The sequence below is a fragment of the Ambystoma mexicanum genome, chromosome 2p (genome assembly GCF_040938575.1).
Source record: "Ambystoma mexicanum isolate Mex_15411 chromosome 2p, UKY_AmexF1_1, whole genome shotgun sequence".
Classification (NCBI taxonomy): domain Eukaryota; kingdom Metazoa; phylum Chordata; class Amphibia; order Caudata; family Ambystomatidae; genus Ambystoma; species Ambystoma mexicanum.
The window spans coordinates 321,135,944-321,148,745 of record NC_090923.1 but is presented as its reverse complement, the minus strand read 5'-3'; the positions used below and the strand labels follow the sequence as shown (position 1 = coordinate 321,148,745).

At 41.3% G+C, this 12,802-nt stretch overlaps 1 protein-coding gene across 4 annotated transcripts in view; it reads right to left on the bottom strand.

Annotated features, from left to right (window-relative positions):
• Positions 1 to 12,802, bottom strand: part of CACNA2D3 (calcium voltage-gated channel auxiliary subunit alpha2delta 3) — a 3,251,448-nt gene that overhangs the window by 2,353,693 nt on the left and 884,953 nt on the right. For all 4 annotated transcript variants that reach the window (XM_069643639.1, XM_069643642.1, XM_069643640.1 and 1 more), the window contains one exon: positions 2,710 to 2,769. In XM_069643639.1, coding sequence (XP_069499740.1) covers positions 2,710 to 2,769 — 60 coding nt within the window. The remainder of the gene's footprint in view (positions 1 to 2,709; positions 2,770 to 12,802) is intronic.

The window sequence follows — 12,802 nt, the reverse complement described above, 5'->3', positions numbered from 1 at the left end:
TATAAAGAGGCATGCAAGTGCCATTGGTGGATGTGCTTCGCTAGGGTTGTTCATGATCGAACAATGTATATTGATCAAATAAAATTCAGGACAGACATCAATAGAGCCAATACGTTCCATGGCGACAGACTAAGCTATCATAAGACTTGGCAGAAACAATACTGCAGGATACAACACCCTTCTCTGAGTGATGACCATCCTTTCAAGAACGTGGCGAAATACCTTGTCCACCTTTTAAGTCTGCGTGTAAAAGCCTCTTAATTCACTCATGGTAAAACAACTCCTTTATCACTTTTTCCTGACTCTGTGAATACATCAGATTAGAAAACTGTGAGGCGGACACACACAAAATCTCCATCCCACTCAAAAGCCCCCCTCCCCCACACAAACACATATACACTGCACACTCAGGAGCGGTCCTATAGACCTCTCAGTCGAGGTGTTCGATTGGAGACTGAACCCCACAATGTGGATGCCAGAAACCCTTTAAAAGCTGCCCTCCATTTTGCAAAGACTTCAGCTGGAGTCACATTCATTGTGTTGTGTCACTCGGTGTGCACTGAAGAGTGGCATCTAAAATAGATCGCTGGTTGCAAAACACGTGGATAATCCATAACTCGTTTTTCATAATTCATGTGCCATAAATAACTATTGGGCAAATGACTGCTGACTCACAACTTTGTAATGTCATTAAATGGCAGGCTGTTGACATGCTAATGTTTGGCACGCTCATCATACACCAGTATCTAGTCAATATATAAGCATGACCATATTGAAATATTTTACAGTAGTGTCAATTATACCTAGAATCATCTCATTCATTATATTGGTATGGATGTTACTATATGTTTAATTTTGGTGACTGGATGCTGTTAAACATGCCCACATATGTTGGAATTATCAACCGCATTATCAAAGTCATGTATGTAGGGTTTCAAAGTGGAGCTGGAAGGTTGATCACATCCTTACTAATAAGGATAGTGAAATATGTCCGGACCAGATCATTCCATTCAGCTCCTCCTGACATGATTGGCAGAGTACTAGCGAGGTCTTTCCTTTCACCAATTTATTTCAATGCAGGTCACTATTCCACAAATCATATATATGGCTATTCATTCTTTACCGTAAGGAAAACATGTTTCCCAAATATTGTGTACTAATGTCGAATCCTTAAAACACCACCAGGCCCTGTGCAGCTGGCTATTTGGAAACTGGATTCATCATAGCTTCCTTATGGTAAACTCATCAAAATAATGCTGTCCATGTGGATAGTCCTACTTATAACCACTTGCCTGCACCCTCGTTCTCTCTCTCTCTCTCTCTCTCTCTCTCTCTCTCCCTGCCGCTCTCTCTTTCTATGTTGCTTAGAGTCGCATTAATAGGTGTGTGTTTGCTATGGTCAACCTAGCCACTTCTGAAAACTGTGTGATCAGAGGCGAAAGAAACATATTTATTGAGAGTGCATGTGTGTTATTTTGTAAAATAAGCTATTAAAAATCAAAAAGGGACATTATTAAATTGTACTAACATTGAAAACGGAGTCTAACATTGTACAATGTTTACTGTTAATAATCAATAACAGTACATAGTACATTTCTATTAAAACACTGACATTTGTTGTACTGAACAAAGCACATTATCAAACCATAGAGTTATTTTATAAAATATTTTTCGAAATAATGTTATTCCAAGTAGGACACTTTGGTAAACTCATGTTGTATAATAAATATAAAGAAATTGAAAGGGGGCAAGTAGCAGCAGTGAGGGTTCCAGTATGCTTGAATAACCTCAAGGAGACTTTTGGGAATGTATGAATAAGCACAGATAATTATTCTTGAAAAATATGTCTGTGATAATATGAGTGTACACTTGAATCACTTAGAACATCATGAACGCTAAGCTTGAAACACCTTCCACCTTTCACCACGCTCACTCTAACATAACAATATATGTAACATTAGACACATATGCTGATGTGGGCATCCTCAACGTTTTATTGTGAGGCTAAATTGGTTACAACATCAAACACTCCCTGAGGTCAAAGGGACATCTTTTTGTGTGCTGTCTCGGGGGAAGGAGGTTGTGCACTTTGTTAGGGTGGGTTTGGGTAAGAACAAGTTCTTTCCCAAACCCACCCTAACCGTGCAGGGACGGAAGAGCACCGTCACTTAAGAACTCCTCATCGGCATCAAGGTCCGCCACCAACATCTGTGATCAGCACAGTGATGTGTTCATTCTAGTGATCTACCCACTTTGTACTTGTGCACATGGTCAATTCTTAATGCACATACATACCAACATAATTGTCTAAAGAATATTTTCTGTGTGTCACAGCCTCCTCAGGTGGCTCAATTATTTGAGGTGGGTGTTGATCATCCCAATTTGATAGAACATCTGTTCACCTACTCTTTGCAACTAACTTATTGGCTATAGCAATTGTGTCATATTAGTATTGACATATTGCATATCAAATAAATAACGACATGTTAACATTTAAATTGGGTTTACAATTATGTGAGTTATTGGAGAGCTTATTTGCTGAATTATGTATATGGGATGACATCATCCCTTGCATTTCAATGAACTCCATGTGACCATCTTCTTCATAGAACTTGATAGTCAATGGTCATACTTTTCTGTTATTCTCTGCACTTAAGCATTCACTAGATGCATTTTGGATGAAACTGAAAATTGCATTTTGATACATACCTGTAAATCAGCATCAAATTCATGTTTCAAATCAGCTTCTTCTGCTGCTTCAACAAGACGCTGAAAAAAGAACACATTGTTGAGTGAATATAATTTAGCTGAAAGTGTAATTGGCACATTTTTAACAGGCTAATAGCCCTTACTATAGCTCATATACAGCCCTTCTTGCTAATCTCTTTATACCACCAATGGGAACATACATGTAAGAGTTAGACATGAGACTATGGAAAAGATAAGGAAACTGATGGCCGACCATGCATTTCACTGTCAGACAGTGTCCGCCTCTCTTATGACAGTTTTTAACATTGACATTGACAGGAGGAGTTTTTTCTAGGTATTCAATTAGTTTAGTAGTCTTATTCCAGGCCACTGCAGCATGTGTAAGACTGTTTTGAATTTAAGCTCATCACCAATCACTAAACCACCAAAAATGATTCTGTTAATTCAACACTTTATGGAAAATGAAATTACTTATACCTCTGTTGAGAGTCTAAAGTATATATGGGGCTAATATTACTACTCCAGGAGAGCTCTTCCTATCAGTATAGACCTGTCATCTTCAAGCTCCAAAAGCAGTCAGTCCAGGGGAATTTATCTCTTGTTGCATTATGGAGTAGTTGCAATGATAACCAGGCCTCGCTATGTAAATATTAAATGATCTGCACAAAAATCCCACATTAAACATACATTTTAAAAAGTAAAAAAATAAAATGATACAATGGATGGCAAATGCTTGTATCTATCACCGGCCATGTGAGGATCAAGCATTGTTTTCTAGAATAAGTACTGAACAAATGTGTAATTAACTACAGGGACTGTCATCCCAGATACACAAACCTGCACATCACTCAATCATCATTAATTTAATCTATGATATGTGGCTATCAACTATGTTAAATTGCATCCTAGAAAAGGCAATATGATAATACATATTCAACATAATGATATTCACTGGTTAGCAAGATTTAGTGACATGATTTTGTATTTAGGTTTTGGAAAACACACTTTTTAACATTTGATCTTGACCAATGTCTAATTTACAATCACATTGAGAAAAGTATTACTTTCTTATCTTTGCTCATGGTTTTGTTTGTCACAGTTAAGAGACTACTGATAACTTTACATTATGGGGCTGTGTTATCTGATTGGCGTTATCAGTCGTCTATGCCCATAAATGTATGTAGATTACACTATATCACAGCCTAACATGATTTCAAACTGCCTTGAATACTAGTGGTTTTACAATTCTCTAGTTAATTTGAATCCTCATTGAATACAGGAAAGATGTACAGTAAGTTGACATACGGCTATTTACACACAATTGCTCATCCGTTTTGACACTTTAGGAGTAGATGTCCTAGGAAAATATATTTGAATCTCATTTGGTGTGATGTATGTGACTAATAAAGCCCTCCCTCTTTGTTCAAACGCAAGTGTTAGTTTCCTACAATGTGAACAATTGTTTTCTGGTTTGCTAATAAAACTTTGTATTTCTGATTAAAATTCGCACTGGGTTCAGTTGGTAATGGTTTAAAGAATGGCATGAAAAGTTCACAAAAATCGTAATCTTTTTTCTTGGCTCATGTTCTCTTAATGTTCAGATACAAAGGTGGCATAAAATATTCAGACAATTTAAAAATGACGATTCTATACATATGATAATTGTGTTTTACTGCATGTGAAAATCTTGATTAACACTACGTAACATATTAAGGAGTCTGATTCTAATGTATACAAGGACATTATGAATCAATGATTCCCTTTAAGTTGGTGCGCCCTTTGTTTACTGAGCATTCTGGATATTAAGGTAGTTTTATCACTATTAAAGTAGTGTCTTGTTGATAACCAAAAATGTCATGGTGTACACTTGAGGCACTGCTCCTATTATATATGCTATTTCCACTTTACATTAGATAAATATGTCTATTTTACATGTAGTTTCACATAGGACAGAACCTTATTCATTTCAGTTTACTGACCACTCTACCCACCCCGTCCTCCCCAAACCCAGGATGCTGAGTAGATATTACGCTTTCCTTTAGCTCATCTTTCATCCCAACTCACCAGAGGCGTAGACAGGATTGCGTAACAAGAGGGGATCGGAGCATGTAGTAGGACCCACTCTAAGAACAAAATGACTTGCCACAATAGGGCACAGTCAGCCCCACACTCCAACCACACATTCACATAATAACACTGAAGTTGGCTTTACTTTGTCGAATAACAGCAGAAAAACATGCCATGCTCCTGTCAAAAAATGTTCATGCTCTCATGCCCCAGCCTGGCATACACGCACATACACATATCCACGTACATGAAAATATCCACACATGCATCCTTGAGGAGCTTATTTGTCATTCACACGAGCACGCAGAACATTTACACTGCACTCAAATTCACACACAAAGTCACAGCCACGTACACCATTCACACTACATTCATGCATGTGCAGGACTCACTCTCCATTCATACATGCAGGCATATAATCCATGCATACACACAAACCAAAACAAGTTTTTTAATTAGTGCTTATTATTGGCGGCACAGGCCATGTAAACGCCGAGCCCAGCAGCTAAGCCTTTATCTTCGACGGGGGTGGAGGGGTTCTGCTGATATTTCCTGGGCAGCAGACTTTTGTCCTCTGCATCTATGTTTGCCGCTGCCCACAGTCAAGTTAATTACTGCTTTCCCACTCTGAGAGTGGTGTATTTGCTTACATACTGAAGTTTAAAAGTAAGTAAGTACACTTCCCTGCGAGGTGAGAAATGAGACATGTTCTTGCTGTCTGGTCACGGGTGTCACAGCAGAGTGATGCCTGCTGCCTCAAAGTGGGAGAGCATCAACCCTCCCAAGCCCTAGCTTGGTGCCACCCATGATTATGGTGTCCTGTTTGAGACATACATAAAGGTACATCTAGAAAAGTATGGGTGATGGGGATGATCTCTGTGGTGGTGTTCAATAGGTTGGAGGATCAGATTTGGGACAGAGGATTTTGGGAAGGGACTGGGCAATGGTGCCTTTGGGGTAATTTTTCAATGTTTTTTGTTACGGGACAAGGTGAGCCAGTGAAGTAGTATTTGCTGAGTATTTGTACTGTACTATATCATGATGCACCATTAAAATAAATAATGAAGAGTTTAAAATGTTCTAGTTGGAATTTAAATGACCAAAATGTACGTAACAAGTGCCTGTTGGTGGCTGCATATCTTTGTTGTAGGAATGCAGACATGCTCTGTGTGCAGGAGACTCACTTCACTTCTGTTCATGGAGGATAATACAAATGGGGTGGGGTTATTAGCAGTTTGGTGACCTCTAAAACATTGCTTATCAGGTGTGCATCAATTTTAATATACAATTCCAACATTCATGTAGTGAGGCATTTAGCAGACCTTTTAGGTTGTTTGGTTGTAATTGTAGTCTATCTGGAAAAAGCATGGGAGCATTATATTGTTAAGACGGCTCAGGAAAGCCCAGGCTACGCAGAGGATATGGAGTCAGTCAAAACCAGACTAAATAACAGAAGTAGGCAAAGTGTAAGGCAAAACTCAACTTTATGATCATCAAAATAATGCTGGGACAGAATACAAGCATGCCATTCTTGGTATTGCCGCTGCTTACATTAAAAACAGTGGCTTATATATTCAACATTTGTCACAACTGCCATCATACTGTATTTTAGTTACCAAAACCGACGGGAACGGTCATTGGTTAGTGGTGGTGATTACTTATACATTCTATAGAAGTTACATTTGTAATTGGGTAAAGCCTTTCTGATGGCTCCTCCTGAAACAACCTCTAAAGGGATACATATAAAAAAGACATACTTTCATGTAATTGGCAGGCACCTTACTTCATGATTGGAGTAGCATTGGGGATATTTGTGGGTTGGCTTCTTACTAACCTACCTTGGACAACTAACAGGTTGTCAAGACATGAGACAGACAATAGCATGTGGAGAGAGGTCCATAGACTGCTTTCCTTTCAATTAAAACAGATACCATCCCTCATTTTTAGGCCAAGAGCCAGGGTGATTTCTTTGAATTTGCCATTGTGTTCCGTCTCTTGCCTGGGGATGGGTGTAAGGAGTAAGAAAGATGTCTTATCTGTGTTCTTTGATAATGAATAGATAGTGTTCTTTAAATTCTTTCCTCAGTGACCATCCTTCCCATTTGCAACTGGCCACTTTCTCCTCCACCACCTCACTCTCTACCGTTAGTGTCCCCCAGGGCTCAATCCTATTGCTGTGGCTCTTCAATATCTATCTCACCTCTCTTGCTCACCTGATCCCCTCCTTCTCTGCTCATTTCCAGTGTTATGTTGATAACACACAGCTTTCCTTCAAACTTCCCTCTACTACTTCCTTGTCCTCCTCTCTCATTCCCAATTGTCTGACCGCTATTCGGGCATGGTGTGCGGCTAACAACCTCTGACTTAATGCCAGTAAGATGGAGATCCTTCTTATTGGGACACCTGCGCCATATTTCCCTCCCACCCTATGGCCGCCCTCCTTAGGGCTTCTAACCTCACCATCCTGTGAGGCCAAAAATCTTGGGGTCATCTTCGACTCGTCTCTCTCCTTCACCCCTCACATCTTGGACCTTGCTAGGAAGGTCCACATCCAACTTCACTTACTTAGAGGCATTCCCCCTTTCCTCAACTTTCCCAAGAAGCTCAATGTGTCCAGATCCCTGTTCCTCTCTAGGCTGGACTACTGCAACAGCCTCTTCCTCAGTCTGCCCCTTTCCACCCTACGACCCATTAAGTTAATCCAGAATAGGGCTGCAAGATGTATCCTTGCACACTGTATCTCTCCAGCCCTAAAATCTCTCCACTGTCTCTTGGTGGCCGCAAGTTTCAAATTCAAGACCCTCTGCATCATCCACAAGGCTTTCTGGGACCTGGGACCACGCTATCTTGAACTTCCTCTCCCTAAATACCTCCCTGCTGGAGCCCTCTGTTCCTCAAATTCCAACTTGATGCTTGCCAAACACTGCACCAAGAAGAGCGTGGGGGGCTGGTCTCTCTCATTGGCTGGTGAGTCTATTTGGAACAGCCTCCCTGCCCCTCTCAGACTTGAGATGGACCTCCTTAAGTTCTGGAAACCTCTCAAAACTCAGCTTTTCTCTACCTCTTTCCCCTTTCCCTTACCTGCTTATCACTCCAATGCCGCTGAGATTGGTGGCCTGGTACTTCATGAATCTCACAGGTAACCATTCCCTCTTCCCTGGTGACACCAGCACCCCAGCCCCCTCTCTGCACTGCCCTTGTGGGCCCCCTGCCTGCCGGCTTTTCCTCCCGCCATTGGTATTCTTCCACCATGATGCAAGTGTTATGTTTTCTCTTGCCACTGGAGACACCCTTGAGTTATTCGTCATGGAGTCTTTTGGCTTATAGTTGTCCTCCTGCACTTGCCTTACAAAGGGCCTCATTACGACCCAGGCGGTAAGTTACCGCCTGGGCCGTGACTTTACCACCATGCCGTAAACTACGTTTACGCCATGGTGGTTGGCGGACTTACCGCCCCATTCCGACCTTGGCGGGGCGGTAAGTCCCCAATCCCCATTTACCCTTCCCCATTCCCATTTTTGCCCCATAGGGCATAATGGGAGTGGGGAAGGCGTTAATTACGCCACCGTAAATTACGGTGGCGTAATTAACTCCATGGTCCCTTAGCGCCATGGATTTTAACACCTGCTAAAAGCAGGTGTTAAAAGCGCCATGGCGCTAAGGGACCTCGTAATTGGCGGTAAGGGGTCGGTGCAGCTAACGCTGGCATAAACCCCTTACCGCCAGGGTCGTAATGAGGCCCAAAGGCTGGTTGTACTCTTATAAAACTTTCATTAATGTGGGAGTATCCTTCTTGGATCCTGGGACTTGCTATCTCGTGTTTTCACTGCAAATATATGAACCTTCCTTAATTTGCGGTAACCTTGGCTGTGGTTGCCAACTCCTGCCTGATCTGTTTTTCTGTGGTTTCAGCATTTTTTGTTCTCTCGAAGCCTTGAGGCCTTTGTCTATTTGAAAGTGTGCTGCAGCTTCCATTTTACAAAAGATGGTGGTCCATTACACTTGTGTTTTTGTTTTTTTGTTAGTGAGCCATATTTGTCTGGTGTTCATATAATAGTCAGTTTATACACTGCTTATGTTAGTATTCTTCGTGTTGTATGGGTGCCATATTAATATACTTCATGTATACATGCATATGTTACCTAATGGGCATGTTCTTCATGTTGAGTGCACATTTGTTTTGTGGCTAATTCATGTACATATATTGTTAGGTTTCTTGATTGGTTCACCTATCATGTGGTTCATTGGTGGTGATTTAATTTGACAGTGTTTGAAAACCTGGTTCAAAGTTCATAAGCACCTCAAGCACTGCAATTTATAGAAGCTTTGGGCTTAGAAATCTGATAGATGACTTGCCATTGGTTCGGACATGGAGACATATACATCCTGACAAACCGGATTACTGAATCGTCTCACACCCACATCACTCTTACACAATGTTACCCGACATTAATCTTCAAATTACAATTTTTCCTAATTGTTACTGCACTAAGTGGCAAAACAATTGTCAAGACTCTCTGCTAGTGACCAATAATTTTGATCTTATTGGTTTACCATTTATCTGCTTGCAATAAATATTTAGTGCAATTTAGTTTGTTTCACATTTCTTTTCACAAACTTAATTGTATACCTCATTCTGATGTAACGTGCTTCATCAACATCAGGGCTAGGCTGGAAATCATACTAAATGTACATATGAACAACAAGATTCCTGAATCACCTTGTGGTGTGAACACCTCTAAACACCCAAATAAACACTTGATTCACATCCAGGATGTAAGAGTGTTTTGATGTATCCCAAGTACCCTACAGTAGGGGGTTCCCTTCTGTGTTGCTTTTACACACTCACATCAGCCTTGTACCAGATTTGACCTATTTTGCTGTGACAGAATGGCCAGGTGGAATGTATTGCAAGTATCATGGCATGGCTACTTCTGATTATGCTCCTTCCGTGAGTGAACTGAGGTCAAGGATGCACCAGAAGGTTAACCGGACCGGTAATTTGATCAAATGTTGCTGACTGATGGAGAAATTGGCGAGAGTGTGGCAAAGTTGCTGGAGTATGTGGAAATCAATTTGGGTTTGCCAGTAGCCTGGACATACAGTATATTATGAAGGCATATTTTGCGGCTTTTGTTACTAACTATTGTATTCAGCTAAATTGAAAGAAGATGGAGGGGAAGATAGTCTGAGCTGTCAGAGTCAGGGCTGTGGAGGCTCAGCTCTGTAACGTATTAAGGCAAGGACTTTCCACAATGTATATAATAAAAAATAATAATAATTAGGCATTCATATAGCGCTACGAACCCTCAGGTATCTGAGCGCGGCTTCCCGCCGGGATTCGAACCTGCGTTAACAGGCTCTGCATGGATGTCAAAGCCAGCGCTCTACTCGATGTGCCACTTGACCGGCTATGTTATTACATATGGATATTGTATCCAAACTAAGTATGTTGAACCAAACTGTAATAGGAAGATCCTGACACCCACCATCCTGCACCCCAGTATAAATGTAGGGATGTCTCAGAAGCAGAAATTCTAGACATACTAGAAATAATTATACCCACTAATTGCAAAGGAGTAATTTGCCCGCCAACATTTATTTTTAAATTATGTGCCTCTCAGCTTGCACCTCTTATCACAAAATATCTGAATGCCTCCTTTCAAGAAAGATTTGTTCTGCCATCCATCAAACAGGCTTGGATCTCTCCCTTGCCAAAAAATTCTAGGTCAGAACCAGTCAAGCTTCATGAATACCCACAGCACAGAATCCATACTATTAGACGTTAAGGCAAATATCTTGCACTACTGTGAAAAAGGGAAAACTGGACTCCTTATGCTCCTGGACTTGACAGCAGCCATTCGTTTAGTAAACCCCTCACCTCTCCTCTCCAGATTGCAAGACTGTGTTCCCTTCTCTCTTGAGGCATCCAACTGGATCAATTCTTTTTTGGATGACCGGCTAGCAAGTTTCTATCATGAGGATGCCACGGCTGATGGTCACCTGGTAGCTTGTGTATTCCCTCAGTTGTCGTGTGTGGTCTCCACCTTATTCACACAGCTCCAGTTTCCCCTCGTAGACGGACACGTGGCAGACCACTCCACAGCTCTTTGTGAAGTGCCCACTTCTATCCAGACCTACCGGCTACAAAACACTAAATCTATTTCAAACCGACAGGATCTTCACAGCGAGGGGAGATCAAGCCCAGAACCGCATCACTCAGCCAGTAAGGCAACTACAGCAAGCCTTGCCTGGAAAACTTAGAAATGCACCAAAAAGTTGAAGCCACAATCACTCAGAGCCTATACCTCACTCAAGCTCTGTCCAAGGGAGACCTGCTTACACTTGGCCCCAGAAGAAGGCTGTCACACAACCTAGCCTAAACATCAATGGTCACCATGTCCCCGCTGGTACCTCTATGAACTATGACCATAAGAACTTTTACTACTTTCATTCTGACGTCGACCAATTTCTTGGTCATCCCTCTAATGCCAGGCTATAGCGGACCCTATTTTTAAGGTCTAAACCCCACACAAAAGGGGACCACTCCATCAGACTCCTGTATAGAGCCCTGCCACCCTGCCACCAGATGAGCAAATCTTTTTTAAAAAGATGACATTTTGGTGACACTCATATACCTAAAATATCATGGAGCTGATGTGTGTTGTTTTGATAAAAATAAGTTTCATCTGTAATGCTCACTGCATCTATTGTATGTGTTATGTTTGTACAAATTTTCTGGACTATGAAGTAATAGTTAGCCAATCCATGCCCATATGTGAACATGCATTGCAACTGACCATTTGTTTTGATTTGTTTTCACATAGTGCATTGGAATTCTGTTATTTGTATTATTTGCATTTAACAGTTTGCTTTCCATTTGAAATCTACATGTGTAGCCAAATTAAAAAAGGCAACAGTAGCTAAATCCCAGTGATTGGATCATTCCTTGTCCAGTGACACAAATGTGTTTATTGTTTTACAGGCTGGTTTTGAAGGCTTAAATACATACTGTAAGAAATTATTGCAGTTCTAAATGTTTTGAGGACAGGACAACCTCCTTGTATACAGTATTGCTCCACCTTATTTAACATCTTTTCTATGCCCCCATTTGAGATGCTGGAGGCAGAAGGTGCAGTATACACCAACTACGCTGATGACAAACAGTGTCTCAATCCACTCTCAGATAACCACAGTATGGACACTAACACCAGCAATACCATCTATAACCTTATTTATATCTGGATGATTGATAACTGGTTGGCACTAAACATCACAAAAATGAGATCATGATTACTGTTATGCCACCCCAGCTGTGTTAGCTTGATGCCGCCTACCAATCCTGTCCAATAGTTGAATGCACTCTGGCTAACCAGCCAAAGGTCAAGACTCTTGGATTCAACCTCGATCAAGAGCTCAGCATGAAGGCACATATCGACAGCCTCGTTTCAGGCACCTCTTATTACATCAAATTACTTCCACAACTTAGACCTTTTCTCGACGCCACCAACTGCACCACTCTTGCTTGTGCAATTATTGGAGCTTGTCTTGAATATTGTGCCAGTCTTCTGCAGGGTATCGGCAAGGGTGAAATCAATCACCTACAGGTTGTTCAAAATAATTCAGTTCACGTGGTGATGGAATTGAGTAGATCTGACCATGTAGCTGATGCTAGGAGGTTCTTACTCTGGCTACATATTGATAACACATTGCATTTTGGACATTGTGCTTAACACATAATTGTCTTTATGGGAACAGCCCAGGCTATCTATCAGGCAGACTGTTATGGCTTCCTGCTAGGAGAATGCTCAGGTCAAACAACTGTCTCCTGAAAATCCCAAAGTCAAAACTATCACTCGTCACTGACAGATTATTTCCCAGTGTGGCACCAAGATGTTGGAATGCCCTGCCTCCAGACCAAAGGACCTGCTCTTCGCTGGCTCTCTTTAAGTGTTATCTAAAAACAATCCTCTTCTTCCAGTTCCTGATTGTCCCTCTTAGTGGACCTAATTTCTGTGTCTCCTGT